Source organism: Strigops habroptila, chromosome 2, assembly GCF_004027225.2.
Source record: "Strigops habroptila isolate Jane chromosome 2, bStrHab1.2.pri, whole genome shotgun sequence".
Taxonomy (NCBI): Eukaryota; Metazoa; Chordata; class Aves; order Psittaciformes; family Psittacidae; genus Strigops; species Strigops habroptila.
Window position 1 is genome coordinate 1,111,886 of NC_044278.2, and position 26,177 is coordinate 1,138,062.

At 38.2% G+C, this 26,177-nt stretch overlaps 1 protein-coding gene across 20 annotated transcripts in view; it reads left to right on the forward strand.

Annotated features, from left to right (window-relative positions):
- Window positions 1-26,177, forward strand: part of ROBO2 (roundabout guidance receptor 2) — a 1,090,001-nt gene that overhangs the window by 1,017,870 nt on the left and 45,954 nt on the right. For all 20 annotated transcript variants that reach the window (XM_030471548.1, XM_030471544.1, XM_030471547.1 and 17 more), the window contains 5 exons: window positions 3,408-3,532; window positions 6,387-6,558; window positions 12,539-12,721; window positions 21,844-21,886; window positions 23,446-23,573. In XM_030471548.1, the coding sequence (XP_030327408.1) occupies window positions 3,408-3,532; window positions 6,387-6,558; window positions 12,539-12,721; window positions 21,844-21,886; window positions 23,446-23,573 (651 nt within the window). The remainder of the gene's footprint in view (window positions 1-3,407; window positions 3,533-6,386; window positions 6,559-12,538; window positions 12,722-21,843; window positions 21,887-23,445; window positions 23,574-26,177) is intronic.

Sequence of the window (26,177 nt, forward strand, 5' to 3'; positions counted from 1 at the left end):
ATCCATCTCCTGCCTCTTTGGCCTTGTGAAGGTAACAAATGGAATTCTATTTGGCTGCCTCTGGAAAAGATGAGCAGCGATTTGGGTTCTTTCATATCTGTAAGAAGAAGCTGAGCGCTGGAATAATTGACCTGTCAAGAAGCAGGCAAGGTGTTCTCCACAAGCCAGCAGCAAGGGAAATGAGAAAACGGTCTTAAAAATGTTATTTTTCAATGTGATCTATTTAATAACTGCAGCAGTGTCAGACAAGGGCTTTAATTTATATCATGGTGCCAGCTTACTGAGTGATATTATCAGAGAGAAGAAGCAGAACTGTTGTATACACTAATGTTGTATACACGTATTGTATACACATACGAAAATGAGCTAAGTAAAATATTTTATTTTATACTTTTCACCATTTCTTTCACACTTGCTCTAAAGATAGTTTATTTCTTTTTTTTTCTGTTTCTTTTTTTTTTGCAATTGCATCCACTGTTTTAAATCTCTTTTGTGGAGTAGTATTTGTTCTGTATGTTGTTTGTCACCACAAAAATATGACAGTTGGTAATGGAAGTCTCCTTAATTTTTATCAGCTGCTGACTATAAACTCCTTCTTGCCTTAGTGCAGCTCTTAAAATGATACTTTCAGCTGTATTCATGAGCTGCAATTTTAATTTTGTTTCAAACTTATCATCTATCATCCAAAAAAACCCCAAACTAACACACACTGGTAGAATATTAACTAGAATATTCATGCAGTGTAAATACAAAGACAAATGAATACAGTATGCTTTTCTTTAAATGTTGGGAGTACATTTACATTCATTTTACATTCCTTTAGAATTTACTCTCCCCCTTCTCTCTCTTTCTTTCCACATATTTATATATAAGAAATTATATTTCTGAATGTGTTTGAGGATGGAATTAAATACATTTCAGGAGGTTGTTCCATAGTACTTAGAACCAAAAATGAGTTATACAGTGCTAAGCTTTCCCATTTTAGTGATTATTATTTTCACATAAAATGTTGTTCTAATTAAGATTGCATCCATGCATTTATTCATGGTTTGGTTGTTATTGAATAACTTGAAGACTTTCAAAATGCTAATTTTTTTGCTGTGTGGCAAATTATTTCACTTGCCATGAAATACACAATGCAACTATTAACTTCACCAATTTTATGCTTTGCACGATTGCAAGGAGTAGCCCAAGGCCACCGTTCCGTGCTTCACTTGAGCTGGCTAAGAGTCAAATTGTCCACAATACAGCCCCATTTCTCCCCTTCAGTACATTGTTTCTCTGTGTCATGCAAGGTCACAAGGAGTCTATCAAGCACTATTTCCTTTGCAGCTGATAACCAGCATCTGAAAATGTAGTTGACAAAATGTGCAGCCTCACAGGACAGTAATGCATGTGTTATTTTTCCTCTAAAATACTTTTTCTGTTGTAATCGTGTGTGGTCTTTTGTCCCTACCCCTGATACCATTGTTTTAAGTTGTGTAGTTCCTGCAACAGGCTACTCCAACTCTTAGGGTTATCAGGGTAAGGATTTTAGCTCGGTTCCTTGAGTCCATGCCAGGTCAAGTGCTGAGGAGCATCGGAAGTGGGAAGATAGCCAATCTCAAAGAAGCCACAGGGAACAATAAGGAAATCTGAATTGACAACAAGAGACTTGAATACGCCTGATATCTGTGGTATCTGATACCTGTGTTCAGGTGTGTTGACCTGCCAGGCTTTAATATAGATGCTTGTGGCTCTCTGCTTTTCTGAGAAGTGCGGTCCAAGGATGTTCATGCAGGTAGGAATATCTGTTGAAGATAAGACTAGAGTCCTGTTGCCGTAGAACTTAGCAGTGAAGGAGTGATCTCTGGACAGGAATAGTCTAGACCTGAGGACTGGAGTGAGGCAGCTGTGGCACATTGACATGAGATGCCCAAAACCAGGGGGCTATTGAGATTTTAAACTGGGGCCAGGAGGAATGATAAATATTTTAGGTTCTGGTACAAGGTCTACTATAAGTCTTCAAAATCAGCTTCCATATTTCATATTAAATGTTTCAAGATCATATTAAAGGTGATGACAAATAAATGGAAAAAAGTGCCATAAGGAGTTATTAAACACAAAGACATCACCCTGGAACAGAAAGTGTCTAAGCAACAGGCTTTTGTGAATTGGAAAATTGTCCTGGAGAGGTATCACTGTATGCTTGATTAATTCACACTTTCCTAGCCTCTTTCTATTAGTTTTGTTGAAGACTGGATAGATGAATTGGGATAAATGGACTAGATGAATCCTAGGACCGGTTCAGTGCAGCTGTTATGGGTAATTTTTTTTCCTCAGGGAGCATACCTTAATATAATACTCTCGACTTTGATGACTTGGCTTGCCACTGTGGTGGTTTCCACACTTGCCTAGAAGTAAGGGAGAGGAGAAAGGAGGCTGCAAGAAGTTTTAGGTGGCTGAGGAGGGCCATATGCCACAGCCCTCTGCCATGGCAGCTATAGCTGTGGTGGGAGAGCCCCCGCGTGGAGATGCAGCAGATGCTCGCAGAGGGGACTTTTCTGTAGCGGAGCTGCTGTACCACTTCCCAGACAACATGTGATGAGCCAACAGAAGCGCCCTGCTGCTGGTGTAGCTGTAAGAGGGGTTTGCCAGCAGAGCTCTGATCACTAACAGCTATAATTTTGTTTTTCCACACTTCTAGCCAACGTAGCAGGGCTGGCAAGCAATTGCCTTGTAGGTATGGCCTCGATACGCACTGACCAGCCAAACAGCTGTGAACGGTTGAACTGAACAGGACTCTGAAGAGAAAGTAATTTGCCTAGGGAAAAGAGGACATAAGTATATATCTGACCTAACTCAGCACCTCCCCTGTTCACTGGTATTTGATGTAAAGCCCTGAACACTTTAACCCTTTTCCACCTAGGACTTGCAAGGTTTTATGTTTAAAACTGTTAAGTTAATGTCTTCCTGGAGAACAAATAGGAAACAAAAAAAGATCCTTAAATGCCTGCCACTCACATTATTATTAGACCATGTGGGAAAAGAAGAATTGAAACACTTTTCAGGCCAGGTGAAGCAGCCTTACATTATGACTTAGTTGATATGTCCGTAGGTATCCATGTACATTAGAGAAAACAAATGCAAGCGTGAGAATAATTCCAATGCAAAATTAAGAAATGCTAAATATAAATAAATGAGGAGTGATTTGTATTGATTCTCCATTGCCACAAATTCCACATTATCACTCAGCACTATGCTTCTCTTCAGAAAGGCATTTTTCAGGATTGTCAGTGCATACCTAGGCCTGCAGGGAGTGTGAACTTTGTATACTGTCTGCTTGCTCTTACACTGCTTTAGCAAAATTTGTGCTCTAGCAAATGGATTAATGTCTTGCTTTTGTTTGTTCCCTCTCCTTGGTGTAGCTCCAAGTGCCCCTCCTCAGTCTGTTACTGTCCTGACAGTTGGAAACCACAACAGCACAAGCATCAGCATCTCCTGGGATCCTCCCCCTCCAGATCACCAAAATGGAGTCATCCAGGAGTATAAGGTAGAAACAATGTCTAAAGAGAGAGTTATGTGTTTAGGGAAACAGCCTGCTTGAATTACAGAACAATAGCACTGTTTATGGATTTAGATTCTGACAGTGTTTGCAGCTGCCCATATAGTTATATGGAGACTGCTTGTTATAGTAAAAGCAAAAATGAACTAGATCTGGAAGAGAGCTGTAATGACCAGCTAGTTTACAGCACTTCTCTTTCTTGCTTTTCCCTGCTGTGGAAGAAGAAGGGGGATTCTTGTTAAGGGCTTCTGCACTCTCAAGACAGACGGTGAAGTCCCTGTCTTAGAGTACCTTCAATCTGACAGAAAAGCTGGCAGAAAAGATACCTCTTTTTGCCCCTGCAAAAATGCTAATCCTAACACTTCAAGGTCAAAGTCAAGGACTGTGGCTCTGGGAGAATACACGACTTCTTCAAATATTATCTCTGTCAAGATTCACAACTTCGAGTGCTAGGTTATTTGCTTTGAGGTCAAGCACCACTACTATATCCAGAGTTTGTTATATGAGAGTTGCCTGCATTGGTTGTATTTTCTCTTTATTTGTTGCTATGGTGGCTCAAAGTATCCACTCCGTATATATCATCTTAAATTTTGCTGTAGTCTGTAATTCCCCACTAGGCTCACATTTGCACAAGTATATTTTCACAACTTGGCAACAGTGCGGTGTGTTATTGGGGGTGGAGGACTACAGAGAATCGGACAAAGTTCAGCATTTTCACAGGCTTGTGACATGGAACACACCGTTAAGTAATTTTGCTGTGGCTAACTTGTTTAGCTAGTGTGAAATCTTTAATCGAAATAGAGCAGGGCAGGTTTCTTGACAGTCCCATGAAGGGTGGAAGTGGTGGATGCAGCTTATTTCACACAAAAAGATGTAATTTTTTTTCCACTGCTGTGTCTTGAGGGAACACAGCATCTAGAAGAGAGAAGGTGCTTGACTTTTAAAACAACTAATGGTTCAACCTTTTCCAGCCTATCACTTGGGCAGAGGGGTGCAGTAAATGCTTGCAATCATAGACTCATACAATAGTTTGGGTTGGAAAAGACCTTAAGATCATCTAGTTCCAACCCCCCTGCCATGGGCAGGGATGCCTTGCACTAGACCATGTCACCCAAGACTCTGTATTTATGTTTAGCATAGCACTTCTTTTGTTTTGCTTTTAGTCGATATCAAGATTTATTAATCCCAGTTTTTTATTGATCTCATTTTCATATCAATTAATAATTATATTTTGGTTTAATTAATCTTGATACTGACTCCAGTATAAGTCAATATTAACCATTAAGGGCTTATAGGCAAATAACTAAAGCCCACTTCTAAACCACACATTTGATATGAAACAAAGTAGACTGATGGTTAATAAAAGCTGTGTTCCAGGTGAGTGCTCAGACCTCTAGGCTGTTTCTAAAAACAGCTGGAGTCACTGCCTCTTACATCCCTTCTGTGTTCGATTAGGTGGCTGCCCAAATAGTGAGCTGGCTACAGGGAATGTAATGCAAAGAGTCTAATAGTTCCTTGAGTATAAAATGACTGCTGAGGTTTCACAGTGCATTTTCTAATAAATTGAATGTAGATCTGTTGGTTCTACTGCAAGCATCAGAATGCCTGTAAATTCATTTATGAATTAAATGCCTTTAACTAGGGGCATCTCATAGCTGCTGTAACCTAAAAGCAGGGCAGACAAGGAGTGAAAGAATAAACACAATAGTTTCTCACCATAAAGCATTCTGGCCTGAAAATAAGGTCTGCTTGAGCTTAGAAGAACAAGGATTTCTTTTGCCCTCCAAATCTTCCCCAGTGTTTCACAGAGAAAAGATAACGTGTGATAAAACACTGAGCAAGGACAAAAATAAGTGTAAAGAGAGCATTGCTGTTGCCTAAACACATCACTTGGTTGCTGATAGTGGTTCCACCAGTAGTGCTTTCTTCTGCTATTATAGTTATGTACTGTACATGTGATATCTTTATGCATTGATTTTCTTGAGTGGTAGTAAATGCTTTCTTTAATAATACAAAAGCAGTATATGCAGATAACACTAACTGAAGAAGAATGCCTGAAAGGTCTTAATTTTGAAACTTCTTAGGAGAAAAGCCTATGGAAAAATGCAAGAGAGACTTAACACTCTGAAATCATAGATCTTTCTCATCACAAAATGCCAGTTGAGATTACAGAGTGTTTTTTCTGTTTAATTAGAGAGTAATTGAGTCAGGATTTAGTAATTGAGTCAGGAACTGATACCTGGATTCTTGAACAATGTAAGTAATCACAAAACCAGCAGTAAAAAGTGAGATTGTACTTAGACCATTTCAGAAATTTCACGTAGCCCTGTTATGCTGTGAAAGGAAGTAGAATACAATTCTGAAAATAGTTTCTTCTTTAGTACTTTAAAAAGTGTTTCAGCCTGTGCTTGTATTATTTGGTGTCCTTTTGCTATTCAGTGGGAAATTAACAATGAAAAGAAATGTGGGCGTTTTTTTCTAGGAAAGGTTTGGTGGTAATCATATCACTGTACAAGATTCCAATTATTGTGTAACGCCTTTTTTTTGCTTGAATGATTCTGGTCTGTTCTTCTGAGAAGCGTAACTGCAGAATTTGTACTCCATGAAGAACCAGAGTCCAGAGAGGTGCTTGCAAGAGTCCTTGCAGCTGGCTCAGTCCTATGCTAATCTGGGATAGCTTGCTGAGCTAAATCATCCCACTTCCAGCTGCTCCTGGAGAATAACATTATTAAGAAGCCCAATATAAGTGATTGTTATGCAGTACCTTGGTATATCATATCTATGTGCATGTTTATGTGTATGAAAAATTTCATATTTTTTAACACGTCAACTTTTGTCCCAGATCTGGTGCCTAGGTAATGAGACTCGATTTCATATCAACAAAACAGTAGATGCAGCCATTCGGTCTGTAATAATAGGTGGCCTATATCCAGGTATTCAGTACCGCGTGGAAGTTGCTGCAAGCACCAGTGCAGGTGTGGGAGTAAAAAGTGAGCCACAACCCATAATAATCGGTAAGTGTATGTCTGTTTTGTTGTTAAGTTTTACCTGTTTCAACTTTCAGAAACGCTTTCATAAATCACTTCTGGAAGAATAAAAATCTGTGGAGCATCAGACGAGTTTTGAATAGAGCTAGTTAGTTAGCTTTTAAAGTCCCACTGCCTGCTGACGTTGTGTCTTCTCTTTGTGCAGAGTTCTCACAGTCAATGGAGGGAAATGTGTTCCTGAAACATATGAAAAAAATGGAGATAATCTAGTGAAACTGATTTAGTTTTTATATATTTTTTCTTTTGTGAATTTACCACTTTATCTGGTTGATGGATTTATGGAACTGGCAGATCGAGCTCCCTTTTCCTCCTGCTCAGATAACTGTAATATTGCCTTACTGATACCATTGATGCCTAAGGCACTATTTACAGCTGGTTTTCTGAACATTTGAAGTCAGTGTTTCTCAGGTATCCCAAGCAGATGAGCTTCCTCTATCAAAGAATAAGTGGCTTCTACTCCAAATAGAGAGAGCAAAGGTAGTGTTATCATCCCTGCCTTTGAAATGACTTTCTCAGTAGCAGTTTTCATGCTGAATTCATTTCCTGACCTGAGGGAAACACATATTCTGTTTCTTCTGAAATTCTTCTCAAGTATAAAATATAAAGGCAGGAACAATATAGGAAGGATAAGAATATAATAAAATATAACATATTTAACAAAACCAGATAGAGCTGTGCAGAGAAGCACCTCATATGAGTATTTTGTTGCTTTTATCTGTATGACCTAATTTTGTTAGCACTTAAATGGGGTTTTGTTTGTTTGCTTCTTTTGTTGTTATTAAATATTTTCTTTCTAGAAAATTTTGTCAAGAGAATGTTCAAAACGTGGACTATTCTGTTATGCGTAGACCTTTAGAAAAGGCCATTCCCTAAGCATTGCTTAAATGTTTAGTGATATTCAGGTTCCCTATGCATCAAAACAGTATTTGGGGTATGTGAGCTTTGAATTTATTGTCACTGGAGAAGGAATGAAGAGTGGATGTGAAGATAGCACTGGTTTTTGAAAAAGGCAGCTATGGAAAAGCCAAAGAAAAGAGGAGGGGAAAGTTTTCTAGATCTGAAAGCAAGGAATTGATTTTTGAAAATGCAAGAAACCTATTCTCTAATAGGCCTGAAGTTTGGACCTCTGTGTAAATAACTGATGTTGTACAACTAGTCTGTCATTGCATTCTCTTGGGCAGGACTTCTTTTCCTTAGAGAGTTCATTGAGCGAGGAACTAAACACACTGGGCTTGTTCCAGCAAAACACTTAAGTGTGTTGCATTATAAGCATGTGAGTAGCCTTGTGTCATTTAATGTGTTGTGAGTTAAACTTGCACTAAAGTGCTTTGCTGGATGATTCCCAGAATGCTCAGCTGTGCGTCTGGCTACAGCCCTTTATCCTGACTTTTTCCTTACAAAAAGTGACTAGTATAATCAAGAGTTAAATATGGAGAGATCTGTGTTGTTGCAGAAAGGAGGAAACAGGATGTTAGGATGCAAATAAAGTACAAAAGAAAGCAAAAAGTTATTTGGTATTTAGAGACTTAATTTTGCATTGTCAAACTTGCAGTGATATTTCTTTGTTCCTTAAGTGAGTCCCTAATTTCTGCTGCAACAAGCTTGTCTGGTGGCATCTTTGCACGTTTAAGAGTCTTGTGCATGATGTAAAGAAGAGTCTTTTCTGTTTGGGTTGTGTTGCTGTTCTCATTTCTGTGTTCCCTTTTGGGAGCCCGAAGCTGGGTGTGGTTATGGTTACTCTTGTGGTCTGTATGTCCCTTTTCTTTAGGTCCCATTTTTCTGTGGCTTATGAATTGCTGGCAGTTATTTCTCAGACTGTAAATTTGCTTAATAAGGTAACAGTGTTTAGGTGATGCCATTTCTGGAAAATCTGAGTTGATACCGCTCAATGTTTGACTAAGAATCAAGAATATACAATAAGAAGATGAATTTTTAGGTAAATTAAAAAAAAATTAATTACATGGATTAAAAAGTAAGCTAATGAATAAACCTCAAAACATCGTAATGACTAAGACAACATTACTGAGTGATTGTATTATAATGCAGTCCTGTATGGCCTGGTGCTTAGCTATACTATTTAACAGCTTGCGTACAGAATGAACAACTGCAGAAATGCTGAATTATGGAGAGAGCAGGTCAGTGATGCAGAAGAGTTAAGTGGTGTTGCTGAACAGCATGACTTCCACTGTCATGGAATATGGAGCCCACGGTATAAAAAGAAAGATGTTATTCTTAAATATAGGATACGTTCTTCTAAGAAGAAGGGTATTTTCTGAAAATAACTGATTTCCGTGGTGGATAATCTACTACTGACTTCCCAGACGAATTCTAGATGACAGACCCATGACAATCCAGAAAGTAAACCCAGGACAGTATGAAGCAGTAGGAAGTATATTACTTCTTTAGTTAGAAATTGTATCACTGTTACAGGAACCCTATGCCCATACTTCAAGCAGGACATTGAAAAGTTTTATTGAAAGCTCAAAGAGAATCAAGAATAACATTTTCATGATCACTATTGATATACTAAAAAATTTCACTTGGAAAACCAGAAGTAAAAATGGAGATAACAGCAATGTTGGTTAATGGTATAGCTATTATTTCTCTTCATCAGTTAGGCTGTTCACTCTTACATTCCATCACTGGCATAATAACATGAGGAACAGCTGCAAACTTTCACAGTAATAGGTACAATTGAATCTGATGTGTCTAATTAATTTTTAGTCCAACAAATTAGTTTTGTTCTTCATTACTCTCCAATGGGAGGAAGACATTATATTTAATTATGGTTTTGTCTTCAGGAACAATGGAGCGTTACAGGTCGCACACTTCCCATGTCTATGTTCTAATTAGTTGAACTGACGGCATTGTTACCAAAACACCTGCAGTATATAAAATAGTACAGTGGTGCCCTGGATGACATATTTATTACTTCTGCTTAAATATTATCTAAAGAAATACAAAATTAATGCCATTTGCTTCCCCAAACCCCAACAATTGCATTAATTTTATCAAATGTCAGTGGGTAACATTCATCTGTATCCATTTATTTTTCAGTCATCAAATTCACAAGGCTTATGTTATTTTGACATTTAAAAGAATTATTACTTTTGCAGTTGTAATTGCTAGGCACTGAAGGGAAAGAGCAAACAGCCAGATGGAAAACTTTAGAAGATAACTTGGAGACAGGTTGCACCTTCCCCTAGAAGAGAGGGAGAGTGTAAAGTCCACTGAAAGCTCTCCCCAGGCTCCCTGCAGTTTGCTCTCACATCCTGCATTAGACAGGATGTCTAAAAGACATTAGAGAAGAAAACGAGATCTTCAGACTTTTTGGAGGCTTTAGCAGGAAGCAGTTGTTCTTTTTGTGAGTCCAAGAGTGTCTGCTCCCAAAGCTGGTGTCCCTGAAGTACTTCCCTGCCTGCTCTTGTCCAAGACAGTACGGCTGCCTCTGAAGCAGTGCTGACATTACCTCTCACCGTCCCGCTGCTTTTACTTCTCCTCCAAAGGGCACAGAAATTAACTGAAAGTTAATGGCAATTAGAGCAACATCAACTCCCATGCTGATTTCTACTAGAAAATCAATTGTGTGCCTGGAAGAGTGTGACTCAGAGTGCTTCCTTCTATTAGTTTTACTCTCAGCACTTCCTCTTTTAGCACTGGAGTGCACCTATGGATTAGTTCCATGGGCAGAGAAAAAAAGGGAAAATCTGATAATGGAGCCACTGCTACCTCCCTTCTTTTCCTTGCACAGATCCTCACTGGGTTTTGTTCTTGCTTACTGCATCAGCACTGGAAACCGCCGGGCCTTTAGCAGTGGCAAGATAAAATAGGAAAGTATGGGAAAGGATAGCTGAAGCTGCCAGGTCCTGATGTTGGTGATGCTTACCAGCATGGCCAGTATAGACATAATACCAGTACTGGTGTACTGCCTTTTTATACGTCAGCGGGTGTTGTTCTGTCAGCATCCTTCTGTGGGACCTATTTTGTTTGTGGGAAGCCTGTTTTGTTTCCTGCACAGAACTACTGAGAGCAAGCCAAGCGCTAGCATGGTTTCAGCAGTCTGTTTGCAAAAGCAGACGGTCATCATTACTAAATATTGACATGGTGCTGAAACAGAGAAAGCGTAATAAAATCACCGAGATCATTAACAGAGTGATAGCAATGTAATGCAGTGCATTGCCTTTCTTCCTGAGTAACTCAGTTCAGCTCTGAACACAACTTAGGGCCTGAAGCTGTGTCTTGGCTGGGGCAGAGCCAGTCCCTGCGCCAGAGGTGCAGGCTGGGGCAAGGCAGGCACGCTCAGCCCAACAGGCCTGCTGGGAGGGATCCTCATTCACAGCTTGACTGCTGAAAACTCTGGGTCTCCTGCAAAGAGGTGTCCATGGAAATAAATGGGAGGTGACAGACTTCTCACATCTGCTTTAGCCAAGGACCTTGTTTATTTGCTTTAGGCTGAAGCCAGTGTGCTGAGAGAGGGGCTATTCTGTTGAAAGAAGTAAGTGGTAAATTTAACCATTGCGGAGTTATAGAAGAGGAGTATGAACATTTTTACAGCAAAGTGTAATGCTACAATACTTTAATTTCCAGAATGACCATTTTGGTGTTTCATTGCCATACTCTAGTGCGTTTACTTGTGTGAGATAGACTCTCATAATTGAGAACCATAGTGTTTGCAACTTTTTTGTCTCAGTAAAGTGGCTATTCTTGCAGTTCTTCAACATGCATGCAGGCGTCTGGTAATACTGCAACACATTTCAAGGACTGAGTTATATACGTGCTTTTGCTGCAAATGAGGGCTAATTCTTTCACCAGTTTCAAAACTGCAGATGTGGGCAGCTTATACCAAATGTACATATAATCATTATTCATACATTTTTCAGAAAAATATTTTCCTCACTTCCTAATTTTAAACCTAACCATTTTTAACAAGGGAAGGTTTGCAGTAGTAAAGTATTGGCTCTTGAACTAGATGCTTTAGCATTTCCTGCATTTCCATTCACGTTTTTTAGGAGCATTTGTTTTCAAGCCAGAGACCAAGCTTTTCCTTTTAGAAAAGTTCCCTTTTTAGAGAAAGAGGGGAGAAAACCCAATGGGAGCATCTACTGAAATGTACAGTTTTAAAATGTAATATACAGAGTTTAAAATCCTATATAGTAATTTTTTATGCGTGTCACTTTAATTGGTATTCCCCGTCATAATTATTTCTCACAGGTTGATGGTTAGAATTTTTCATGCATAGTCTAGGTGAAAAAAATAGCATCTGTTGCTGTGATTATTTAGAGCTTACAGTTAAGTCCATGATTTTCTGCTTTGTTTCAATGCTGGTGCACTTAAGAGTTGTATGGATAGTTTTCCGCATGAAATAATTACTGCAAAATGCATCTTCGCTTCAGTTGAAAATACGTATATTTTGTTATTCGTTTTTAATTTGGAAACTTCAGCATGCTGCAAAACCAAATAAGTTAAGTAAGAACTTTTGGCATGCTGACAACGAGAGAAGGAACTGTCTTTTGATGTTGCAGCATATTTTGTATTTGGATTTCTCATTTTGAAATAGCTATTCATTGATTGTTTGATTTATTTTTTTATTTGTTTCCCATGATCCATTTTCTCATCATTGTGTTCTGTCTATAATTATGTAAAATCAAACCAACAAACATGTACATTGTTAAAAAACCCGCTCTGTACTGTCATCTCTTAGATTACTTGGGAGAGTGCTATAGAGCTATCTTTTCAATTATGTGCTTGCAAAAATCACATTGGATTATGGATTTACTTTCTAGAAACACTGGTTTTCCAGGTGCATATAGGTACTCATTAAAGATCTCCTACTATGGATAATTCTTTTGAGGTTTTTGGATTTCTTTATTTTCATTTGCAGTACTCAGTTCCTGTTTGTATTACAGAATCCCTAATAACAACGTTCTGTTGTATTTCTTTTGTGCAGGAGGTCGTAACGAAGTTGTCATCACTGAAAATAACAACAGCATAACTGAACAAATCACTGATGTTGTCAAACAGCCTGCCTTTATAGCTGGCATCGGTGGTGCCTGTTGGGTAATTCTGATGGGTTTCAGCATCTGGCTGTACTGGCGCAGAAAGAAGAGGAAGGGGCTCAGCAATTACGCTGGTAAGAACAGTAACTGTTTATTACCATCTCATCAGGTCCTATCATGAACAAAACAGGTGCTGTTAAATCTACTTTAAAAAACATATTGAACGTACTTAAAGGTGGCCTGGGTGAATTTTGTATGCTTGTTTTAAATGTATGCTGTGAAAATGCTGGTGTATGAGAAGCTTTAAATGCATTGCTCGGTACCACATTTCATCATTATCATAAGACAGTCTTTATTTTTACATCTCCAGCACATCCAGCATAAAAAAGTACAAAGAGGATTAGCTATTCCTCTTGCTTCCTACTCAGAAGGCACTCTGTTAGCAGTCTGGCTCCATTTATGTGCTCAAATGTGAATTAGACTAGACCCTTGTAAGGGAGGTTAGAAAGAGTATTTGGCTGTCTTCTTCATTCCCATGCATTTCCATGTCTTTGAAGCCATGTGCATGGGAAAAGAACTGAGGTACTTAATTAGTGACTCCATACCTATACCTGGAGAAGAAGAGAGTGATGAATTAGACAGAGAAGTGTGGTCAAAATTTACCTATAGCAGAAGCTTTAAAAAGTGTTGTCCTGGAGGTCGAACACCTCGGAATGCCCTCACGATGTGATCCCTCTTGGACCAAATGTGTTGTTCCAACTACAAATTAGTTTTTGAAAACCATATATTTATGGTTTTTATTTATGAATAAATATTTCATATTTATTTATGAAAACTATATATTTAGAAAAATAAATACATTTGCCAATTGAAAATATTTTCTTCTTCCCCAGCCTGTTTTGTGTGTTATTCTGTGCTTCAGGATTCTTACAGAGGTTTTAGGAAGTCAGATGAGTTACTGTAAAATGGGTAACTCTGAACCCTAATTTAACACCACAAAGCTGTTCTTCAAATATCGGGGTAGATTCTCTTGTAGTGCTTATTGACATTTAAAAAGAGAAATTTCCTTTTTGAGCAAGATTTGCACAGTTGAGGACACAGCATATTTAATGTTGACATGTATCACACTAAAGGTACACAAGTACTCTTCTATTTACAAGTTATCACATGCAAAACCAAGGACTCAGGTTCCCTAAGTGGATGAGCATCTCTAACAACTTGCCAAAACCCCAAAGTTCATTCCCTCCTCTCAGCCAAACAGTCCTATGCCTCCTTAGCTTTAACCATCATCAGACTCATCAATGTCCAGACTAGGCTCACTAAACCAAATGGAAACTCTTCTGTGCTGTTTTTCAATCCTTCCTGCTAGATTAGTCTTCCATTGTCTTAGTGAAACAAGGCAGCCCAGGAAGAAATCAGATGAGCAGTGGAAGCAGAGGGAGAAGAGACCCTTTCAGTGGCTCTTGGGCTGACTTGGTTTCTGTGGAAACTCATCTTGCATCACCATGTGGCTTGTGTCATTTGTAGGTTATGCTTTTTGCTGAGGTGTTTTCTGATTTCCTTTAGCATCGATGACTTTTACTGTCTGAGAGGTGGGGTGGTGTTAATTGAGAAACTAATATATATCACACACACCTACCCATGTGTTTCTATGAAATATCAGTCTAGATCCCAAGATATTTCATATTAAGAGATAGCTATACTGTTACTGCTTTTAGGGAGCAGTCCCATGGATAAACTGTGGACACAAACTAAGACTACTCTTTTTTTTTTAAAGCAGAATTATTAGCCCTGTGTGTGAGTTGGCATGGTGGGGGGTGGGAGAGGAGAGAGACTGAGAGCAAAGTCTTGTATGCTTTAAAATGCATAGCTGTAAATAATTATAATAGTCGTTATAAACAGCGTGTCTCCTGCAACTCATTCCTTCTCGTAATATTTGCCGCATCTAAGTGTGATGTGAACATTGCATCATGCCATGGAATTCTCATCATTATAATTACAAAATAGTGTATGCTTTCAGCAAGGGAAGTTGATAACAGATCATGCTTCAAAATTCGTCCTAATGTTTACAATTTGGAGAACAGCATGTCCACACATAAAATCTTCAAATATGACTGTCAAAATTCACTGCTCACTTTTCCAACCATCATTTCTCATTGGCTGCTGGCTGGTTAGTGCTTTAAGCTCAACTGTTATGTCCTGCTTATGATATTCAATCACAACTGAGTAAATTCCAGAGGAAACTCGTGCCCTGCAATTAGCGCTTATTATCAGGGTGTGTAACTCACAATGTGTTTGCTTTCTTGTTTTGCAGTTCAGTCCTTCACCTTCACCCCTGCAGGTACTGTCCATTAGTCTGTCTCTTACCTCACCAACGCATCATTGCAAACATTAACTATCTATGTGTTTACAAACATGTGAGAGATGCAGAATTAAAACCAAATACAAGGAGAAATACTTGTGCTGCCTATCTATGATAAAAATGTAGCATTCATTCTCCTAGTGATTCCAGGGGAACATAAAATCTATCACCATTATTGTCTCTGTCTTTATAATTCTGCATACTTCTTACTCATCTAACTCCTCAAAATAATGCAGTTTTGAAAGTAATCTGCAGGACAAGAGGCTTGAATTAACATAAACAAGCATTAGTTGATATGTAACTGAATTTTTATTTTAAAGCTGAAAAAGATTATCTCAAACATTTTCAAAGATCAAACTGGAGAAATGAAACTTTCTCTCCCATTCAGCTGTTAGTTGTGCATAAATTGACCTTACTGTGAGGTGTTAAAATCTTCAAGCAGTCTAGTGATTAACCTATGCACGCCTTGCTTTTACAATGTTTTTGAAATGGAAGCATTTGCTTTTTTTCTGCCTATCCAATTCAGATTGCTGATATCCTAGTTTTCGTATCTTTAATAAATGTGGCATATGGTAGACCATTATCATAAGCATGATTAAAGATATGTGAAGAATAAACGAAGTGTGGCTGAAACAGCAGGTTGCAAACATCTTAGTCAACATACAGATAGCCAAGAAAAATAAAGTGTACAATTAATAGTACAATTAATATAAATAATTAGCTTCTGCTCTCATACCTAAGCTCGAAATTCAAACCTCAAAAATAATTACATCTCAGCGTTACAGTGTAAAAGGCTGATAAATCTCAGCATTTCCCAGCAGAAGTCTGTAAAGTTTTTTGCATATAGCTTGGCCGCTTGGTGGCATTTACCAAAGCTGTTTCTTCTCCTGTCCCCTCTGCCACCCATGTGATAGAGGCCAGTCTTCCTACTGCACTGCTGAACCAGCCTTCATGCTCAGCTAGCTGCTTTCTCGCTCTTGCTTATATCTTCAGCCACAGCCTGAGTGTTTAGCTGAGTAGGAAAGAGCAGATGACTGTTGAGGCAGATAAGTGAAGGTGGTGGTGTCCGCTCCAGTTGTGAGGGAGAAGTGTCCTCATGGAGAAGCTCTGGGGTCTCAGGAATTGCTCCTCTAGCTTCCGGGCAGGTTTGTTCAAGTTAGTCTAAGCTGTGGTGCAGCACATCCTACCCTAAATGCTTTACTTGCTTTTCTGTGAGACACAACGTGGGATTTTTTCCAAAATGAAATAATGCATCTTTGCATTTGGTTCCTTTGATCATGCTGAGGTCAGTTGTCTGTAACTGTGGTGAGGTTTTTCCACTGTCTTGGTAGCATATATTGGCATGACACGGGATTGTGCTGGAGCCACAGTGACTGTGCATGATTCAGTGCACTTGATCCACATGTGCTCAGCAACTAGGATATGTCAGAGGAACTGCCAAAAATTTGCTTTATAGAATTATAATAGCACATAGTTCTGTTTCCTGGCCTCTAATAATTTCTGGAGGCATTGGGAACCTGGGTCATCCAGTAGTCAAGTCCAGAAAAATACCATTAATCTAAAAAACCAGTTGGTTGTATGAAAGAACATAGTCCATATTTTTTATCTTTACATACAGAGTTCCCTAAGAAACGTTGCTAGTTCTCTAATATTTGAACTTTCCATTGGTAATATCATTTAGACCAATATATCTATGCTTGTGGAGGTTTGACAATACTCACAAGTGTATGTTGTTCCCTGTGAAGTTATGGCTCATAAACAGTTCAATTTCAGATCCAAATATTTATAGGCAGTGGTATGTAGCTTTCAGAATCTCATCAAAGACAGCTGTCAGTAAAATTTTACTAAATATGAATTTATCCTAATATACTCAAATTTTAGAAGGTGCATGATTTTTGTTCAGACATCTGCTTCCTTCAGAAAGTTGCAGAACGTGCAGATTTGACTCTGTAATAGAGAATCAAATGTATTAGTGTAATGTTCATGTACTTTCTATTTAAGGCACAAAAAAACCCCTGGTTTTTTTCAGTTATTTCTGATGTAAATGTTTTTTGTTGTTTTTCTTCAGTTGTATTTGCATATATGTAGAACTTAAAACACTAAAAATAGTTGTTTTAAAGTCTGGATTTTGAAGTTGTGTAATTACTTGCAAAAAATATTCTTTTGGGTCATTTTCAGATTATGGGTGATTCACTGGGACTATTTTATTATTTCTGTTCTGTTATTAGGCTCCTAAGAGGTGTGACTAAAGTACTTTAACACTGTGTCTAGAAGAAGAGCAAACAACAAATATCACACAGTTGGTAAAGATTTGTGCCAGAGAAGAGTGAATTTAAATTCATTAACCTTTCTGTCTTCGTGAACATTTTCGTAAGCACTGATCAATTGCTCAAATGGTCACAAATAAAGTGACATTGAAAATAATAGCTTCTTACTTATTTTCAGTAGTTACTGAGCCACAATTCCATACAACACTATTTCTCCACTTCCCTTTCCCCCACCATGACTCACCGGGCACTGATGGCAATACCAGTACTACAAAACATATGATTTTCGACAATGTTTGTTAGTCAGCTGCTGGTAAGTAGTAGTGTCATATGCAGCTCTGCAAGGAGTGTACGTTTTCAGGACCATGACATATTATCATTAAAACCAAATCTGGCACAGAGACAGTGAATATAATTGTTAGCACTTTTCAGTTGTCTGAAAAGTGATATCTGACCAATTCTCATATAATAGGTTAATTATTTTGTTCCTGTAGTACAGTGATGGAACAGAATTTGTTTATTTTGTACTGGAAGTTGCAATTCTCTTTTCACAATTTGGTATAAGGACTTATACAACAAAGGCATGGAATCCATCTGTAGAAATATGAGCAATTTCATTTATCTGCTTATCTTTCCTGTGCCCTCAAACTCATTGTTGTGCCAGTACCCGCTCACTTGAATACTCAGGTGTTTCAAGTGTTTAGGCCATCAGTCATGCAAGGAAAGTAAATACATATTTTCACTTTTGAGTAGGCAAGCTTATGTAGTGACTAGTGCTCCTTGGGATTAAAGATTTCATGAAACTGAGTAAACAAAACCAAATTAAAAATAGAGAATTATGGAATGCTGCACATTTTATGTGCAGCTCCTGAAACTGTTAAAGAAGGATAAATTGTTTGACAGAACTAGACGGAAGATTTGATGGAATTTTTATATGCTGATTATCTGTTTTGAGCTAATGCTTATTAAAAGAGGATTAATCTACATTCATATTTGAGGAACAGCTTATCAGAAAAAGGAATGAGACTTGGCAGGCAACATTAAAGTTTTCATTTGCAGTAGAAAAATGTGGCCTACTAGAGATAGGCATACAGAAAGCTTTCTAAAGCTTTCGAAAGCTTTCTTGCCTCAGAATGTCAACTTACTATATATTCATATTTTTCCAATTCTAGCAGGCATGAAGATTAAGTTCAACCTTGTCAGATAATATTAGTAAATTGTTTGGGTACCTCCTTATATATTTAATAAAAAGCATGTTAAAAGCTCCTTAACTTATGCTGTTCTTCATACAAACATATACAATATAATTTCCTTAAATATTTATGCATTTAAAATGTACTTTGGATTATATTTCTGCATTTTTACAGTCCTTGAAGTATAAGCTGGTGGGGATTCCTTCAAAATCTCTCTATGCAGAGGTTATTTTTTCATCTTCTTTTGAAAACCAATCTCATCCCTGCAGGTCTTCAGCCTTTCTAAGAACATATATCAGATGCAAAGACTGCTGAAAGAGCTTTTTTGCTTCCTCAGTGATAAAAAGCAAGGGAGATGGGTGGATCAGGGATAGGGACATCCTTCCCTTCCTCCTCTTGCATTGCCCCTTGAAATTACTCTTCTTTTTGAAGTGGAGACAGGATGAATAAAGCCAGCTGTCTGTGTGTTTTATTTTTGCAGTGACATCTACAAGCCTGCATTGCATTAAGTATGCTCCTATTCAGGCATTTAGACTTGTTTTGTAATTGCAGAAATCAAACTGCAGGCAAAAATCCTGACAAAACGTACGGCAGAAATGATAAACATAGTGCTTTTGTTGGCAGCCTGACCATATCTTCTGTTGTTAGCTGTCTTTCCTTTCACAATATTGATTCTAAAAGAAAGGCATCTTCTCTATCCTGCCTCAGGTAGCCCATTTATGGATGGCATCAGGAATACGATTTTTTTTTTCTTTACCATCCTGATATGTCCACATTTAAAGAGGAATTTTGCCTAGTTTAGTTGATATTCTGGAGCCTTTTCCACCATGAATAGTAACTAAAATACTTTCTTGTTTATTTTCTTATGAAGATTATAACCATCCATGCACTGGTACACAGGGTGGAGGGCAAGCAAAATAACCTGTATTCCTTCCCAGTTCCAGACACATCGTGTAAGCCAAGCACAGTCTTACACAGGAAAAACAATGTCACTGCAAGACAAGTTCTTTTTTTAATAAACTAAATTGAACCTTTCTTCTAAAAACAGTGCTTATGTTGGGAGGGTGTAAGATTATTTTATATATGAAAAAGCCAGGAAACAGTTACTACAACCAGTATACACAGAAGTAAATGGTGTGATACCTATGTCTTCTCAGCATACTCATATGCCACAGCCAATCTGCAGCAATTACAGCTCTAGCAAAGAGGTTTCAATGTCATGTCTTCTTGATATGTTTCTCACAGCATACCTTGGAGTTTTTTCCATACCTCACTACACAGTAAATGCACCTGGCAAACACTGCTGCAATCTCATACTAGCTCCCCCATTTCAGCTTTATTTATAAAGGTACACAAGGGATATAAATATTTTGAAGGCCATAAGTATTGATTTTTTTTCTCCCCATGACATTAAATTCTCACACAATTGTATGTGCTATACAAGTAGTGACAATATTACTTTACTATTATTTCTGGTAGATGATAGTTTAAACAACAGCATTAATCCCGAGAAGTTTGCAGAAAATATGTTTTACTAGAACTCCCTTAAATTTGTAAACTTCATTTATAAGGGTTGTTAGCGAATACACCTTTGTTTCTCACTTTCCTTATTTCTTGTCTCTTTGACAAATGCAGAAAGCTGGAGAAATGGAGTGTTAAATTTGAAGGGGAGGAGGAAAAAGGAAACAACATCTAATGTGCTTTGACCAACACACTTTTAAACATAGGCAGGCAGTACCCACCTCTTTGCATATGCACACGTGATAGCCACAGCACCTCAGATTATTCATTTTTAAGCAACGAGAGGTACAGTCATTTGACAGCCTATTAGAAACAATGTGAGTGAAAGTAGCATCAGCTCTAAAATTAATTAGCTGCAATGTTTTACCATGTCTTGTTTTTCAAAGCAGACTTTTATTTAATACTTCCCATACTTTGCATTTTGATTTTCTTTTCATTAATTGGTTTGATTACATCCTTTCAAAATTCAGCTATTAACCATTTTGATGTGACATATGACTGCAGTGATTTTCTGATATTGATATTAGTCTGTTCTGCAGTGAAGGGTAATTAATCACCCTACCCAAGCAGTCTTCCAGCAGTGCTTCCACTGGGGCCAGTTTTGTCCCCTTTGCTGAATGTGAAATTATCCTAGGAGTTAATCAAGTGATAAGGATTCTATAGGGTAGCAGAAGTATTATCCCAGTGGATTTATGTCATTGCTAATTTTTTTAATGATCACAGCATTTCTATTGGCTGTAGTAATTTTTTCTGATTAGAATGGTGTATAATGCAAAACCTAATCTTGAATCAGTGTAGTTTGGACTAATATTTGGAAAATCTTGTAAATACTCTGGGAGCTATAATTTAATGATTGGAATGTCTATGTGTTACAAAGGCAAATAGTGTTTCCTAACTGAAGCCAATTTGAAATTAAACTGGCCACAGACTCTTCCATTCCTCTCTGAAATTCAAACCCTCATCTTGTCAGTGGCCTGTAAGGCTGCAGGTGTCCAGGACACTGATATAATTTAATAGTCTGCCTTATCTATGCCTGACAATAAATAATGGGAGATTGCCACTGAAAATGAGAGTAGTCTGTTGGCCTTGATTCAAAATATTTGCAAGTGCTTCAAAAAGGAGCATCAAATGTTGTCAATTAGCATCTCACCAGTAATGTGGGTTTACCTAATATTGCCCTGAAATGTAATCCTGTTAATACGAAAGATAAGGGATAGGCTGGTTTTTGTCAAACACCCATGAATGGGGTCATAAAAACAATTGTCTGCCTCTGAGTATGTCCTTGGCATCCCCCATGGCAAGACTGGAACCACATTTTGTTCCCAGTGATACTGGCGTGTATGTATTTACGTGTGGATGCTGGTACTTATACTGTACTTCTAACGGAAACAGTGCAGCTCTATGCTTTTTTTCACCTCTTCAGCTCCAATAGAGCTTCCACCTCTTTGTATTTGTCCTGGGAAATGGCATATTTGTGTGGTGACATTATATTACTGCATTACGACATGATATTAACTCACTGGTGCAATGTCATTATGTACTGAAGAAAAGCATGCCAAGAAAACAATTTCATCACATGGCTTAATCTTGCAAAGCAAAGTCATATGAAGGGGCCTGTGGTAAATTCAGGCCTTTTGCCCAGGCAACAGGTTTGCCTTGAGAGCTACAGAGCAAATTGGTGTTAATCAATAATGTGTAGTGAAACCCAAAACAAATTGTAACCCTCGTGTTTGATCCTTTTCTTACCATTTCTGTACTATATTATGTGATGATGCCAAGAGGCCTCCGATCTTGGATGCTGAGCAGTTTGAATTGTTACTTTTAATTATTACTAATTAATTTTTCCCTGTCTTATATGTGTGTGCGTGTGTGTGTGTACGTTTGTTTGTTTTGTTTTTCCAACCAAAACACAGTCACTTTCCAAAGAGGAGATGGAGGACTAATGAGCAATGGAAGGTATGTTTCTCTGTATAAAGATCTTTCCATCGTGTTAATTGTTAAACTTAGGGATCTAAAAAATGCTATAGGTGATGCACTTGGGTCATAACCCATTGGGAAGACTGACAAAGCTAGGAGGAGTTCAGTAGCGTACCACAGATAGGTCATTAAACCTATCTGCTGTGCACTTTGGAGGAATCAAGCCCAGATGTTTCATATCTCCCAGATGCCCTGGAAGAAATGAGTAGTAAATATCACAAGGAATGTGTTCATTTGTTACTGGGATGTTTATTGCATTAATTAGACATTAGCAAATGAAGTTGCTGTTGTTTAAGACTCCTTATTGGCTCCCCTTAAATTGCTGTGAGTGAACAATTACACTTAATCGATCACAAAATAAATGATTCATGGATGATGAATAGGCTGTAGATTGATAGGACTGGATTCCACAACTTTGGCTACTCAATTGAAATTGATAAAAGCTGATAACAGGCCCATATATCCTCATCTATTTTCCCTTTGCCAATATGGAGATTGTAATTAGGCCCTGGTAATAACTTCCAATCTCCCATTTAATCAATATTTTAGCAAAAAGAGATTAGGCCTAATGAGAGCGAGTAGATGTGGCAAGAAGGTGGCTGGGTCTTCTTATTGCCGTTGCTATAGAAACCGATGTTTCTCTTAGGGATTGTACCAGGCGGGGGTCTATAACGTACAAGGATAGGAGATGTTGCTCCAAATTCATGAGTGCATTAATAACCTGGAAAAGCCGCAGAAGTGTGGACGGGTTTTTGTTTTCATTTAGGGGAAGGGGATATCTGCAGGAAATAATTTTTTTTCCATGTTAAATACAAATACAAACAGTCCACCTGCCTTGCTAAATTTCTGGCTGTTTAACCTGGAGTGAGCAAGACATGGTGCCTTATGGCCCAAGTCTCTTTCAACATACTCGCTGTTTAATACTGCTCTCAAAGCTGGGAATTACAGGGATATAAAAGCCATGCAGTAGTGGCACTTAAAGAGAGCTGCGGATTTTCCATTTATCCTACTCAAACCTGCTTGCCTCTAAACTGTCCAAGAGTGCTCAAAGAAACAGTTGCCAGCCTGTAGATGACAGGCATGCATTTGGGATGCAAGGGAAGGAAGAAATAGCAGCCCAAAGACCTGGAAATGGCTGATATGGAGCAATCAGTTTGAGTGATGGCTCCCTTGAGGTGGTAATTTATCATGCAGCCCTGGTGTGGGATCCCGTGATGGTGCTGCCTAACCCCTGTTTCACATAAACAACTGAGTTCATTTGGATTCTGGCAGAATCACGACGGATGCCTAGTCCCACTTCTACTGGCAAAGTTGATTTGTATATAACCTTAATTAACTGCTCAAGGTCTTTAAATCATCAAAGGCTACACGATTTTAATTTGAAAGAAGTGAAAGTCTCCTAAACTATTTGTTACCTACAGTGTTAGGAGAACAATGATACGGTCTCTTCAATCACTAGTTGTCTCATAGATATTTTAATTTTGTAAGTGTATCTATATATATCCATATGTATATCTTTTTTTTCTATTCTTCTTCAGTCGACCAGGTCTGTTGAATGCAAGTGACCCCAGTTATCCTTGGCTTGCAGACTCTTGGCCTGCCACAAGTCTGCCAGTAAACAACAGCGCTAGTGGACCCAATGATCTTGGCAATTTCGGTCGTGGAGGTAGGTTTGCTTGTATTAATTCCCTGTATAGTACACAATAGAATCATAGGATGGTTTGGGTCGGAAGGGACCTTAAAGACCATCTAATTCCAACCCCACTGCCACAGGCAGGACACCTTCCACTAGACCAGGTTGCTCAAGGCCCTGTCCAACCCTTGAACACTTCTAGGGATGAGGCAGCCACAGCTTCTCAGGACAACCTGTTCCAATGTCTCACTACCCTCACAGTGAAGAATTTCTTCCTAATATCTAATAAAAATCTATCCTCTTTCAGCTTAAAGCCATTCCCCCTTGTCCTGTCACTACAGGCCCTTGTAAAAAGTCCCTCTTCAGGTTTCTTGCAGGCCTCCTTAAGGTATTGGAAGGCTGCTGTGAGGTCCCCCTGGAGCTTTCTCTTCTCCTTCTGTTAGTTAACATCTATGATAAACACTGTGTATTATTTTCATCATTATAGTTATATCTATGTTGAACTCATGATTTGATTTAAAATTGAGTTTAGAATGCTCATTTTCCTTTGTCTCTTTCTACTTCTTTAAAATATTTGTCTAGTTTGTAATTTACCCCACAGTGGTGAGGAAGGGTCTGCTTATTATCTCAAGAGAAATGTATCTGTTGCTCAAACTCATTACCTCTTACATGGAGATGAGCAGTCTGCTGTGCAGGGCAATGTAGGCAGGGTAGAGGATGGCCATAAGAGCAGAGAACTCCTCAGGGGATGCAGGAAGGATGTTTCTTCAGCAGAAGGACAGAAGAACATTGTTGCTATCAGCTTACCCATCCTCCTCCTGCTGAGGAACTACTCTCAGTCTCAATCATAATCCATGAAGAAGGCTTCAAAAGTCTTCAGAAACTTTCCTTCTTATTGGAGGAAAAATATAGAAAGGGGGGAACCATTTTGATTTTTTAGGGTTGTATTTCCATTTTGAATTGAGAGAGACCCGTCGGGGTGATGAGGTAATGATTTATAATTAAGGTGATGAATCTTCAGAGGGGTTATTTTCTTTCAAACATTTTACTTAGAAGGGAATTTCAAGATGTGTGATTGGGATTTCTAAAAGTGATAGTAATCTTCACATCTCTCTTACTTCCTTGGTTTCTGTGATAACACAGTTCTCCATAGTGGTATTCACAAGACGACTTCCTAATGTAAATGAGTATAGAAGTCTTTTTAAGCTGTAAATAAGTAAACAAAAATCAAGACAACTTTATATATCAAAAATACATTAAAATGCAAAAGATCTATAAAACCGTCAAGCTGATAAATGTGAAAAGAACTCACGTTTGAACTGTACCAGAATCTGCTTCTGAAAACCATCCCTCAGATTGGTTATATGTTCCCATACAAAACTTCTTGCCTGTGGTTTGACTACCGTGACTTCAAATTACAACAAAACACTCTAGATTTATTTTCCATATAAAAATGTTGTGAAGCTTGTCTTACAAAAAATTTTAAAGTAAGCAAAACTTTTTATAATATTGAGAAAGCAGCTGAATATCTGCCAGCTTCTTTGTTGTGAATATCTTGAAAATAAAACCCTTCAGTACTTTTCCATCTTTTCTTAAGCTCACATAATACAGAAATATTACCATTTTCTTTTAGCATTTGGCTCTATACGTCTGAAATTGGAAGCATGTCTTAAAGCTTTTGGCTTCAATGTGGATGAGGCATAGATCCAAATTCGTCCAAGTGATGCAACGCATATATTTTGATGTTCAGCAGCTTAATTCCACCCATGATCTTTACAGTTGAGCTCATACTTTTATTCTGGCTGGTTTGGGACCACTTATCCCTCTCTGTTTCAACAGCTGAGTTTGGATGCTTCTTTAAAGATGGATTACAAGTCAGATGTCTTTTAACATGAATTAACTGCATAGGTAGAACTTGGGCCTTTTACTGATTAAAAGGTCTGCAAGAATATAAAAAGTCTCTAAGAATTTTGAAAACAGGTGGTAATCAATCACTCTGGAAACTCAGAAACTAAGGCAGGCAGTTCTAACATTGCCTGTAAGAGTGAAATATGTTGTGTCCTAGATAGGCATTTGAGAGCAAGGCTGTGAGTAGGACACACAGGTTAGGTTTGGAGATGCACATGGCCACAAAATGGTACTACATCTCCTGAGGAAGGATGGAAGACCTTCACTCAGGAAGTCCTTCAGCACTGTTTCATTTATTTCAAGAGTTACAGAACAAGGTGGATTTTGGAGAGTTTTTGGGAAAGCATCCAGTGGCAAATGTGTCTTCATCTTTGGTCTCAGATGTTCAGTGTGGGTTTTTTTGCTATGATGACTTGGTGGGAAAATCACACTTGATTTTTACTAGGTAATTATGACACTTTGTAAAATGGCACTTCAATAGTTCTTTGAGTGCTTAGTGTATACACCTCCTTGCGGTCAAAAAAGTAATCTGTGGTTGCACTGGAAATTCCCAGAAGGTCTGGAGAACCTCATCTTATTAGTGAGAATGACTGAAAATTCTTGCCTGGTGGGAAGCTATGCAACTTTCCTTTCAAGTGTTTGTAAATGTATAGTTCTCCATTTTAAAATGACTGTATAGAGATGATACCTCTTCAGTTGCCTGAAACGTGTTCTAAAGGTAGATGTATG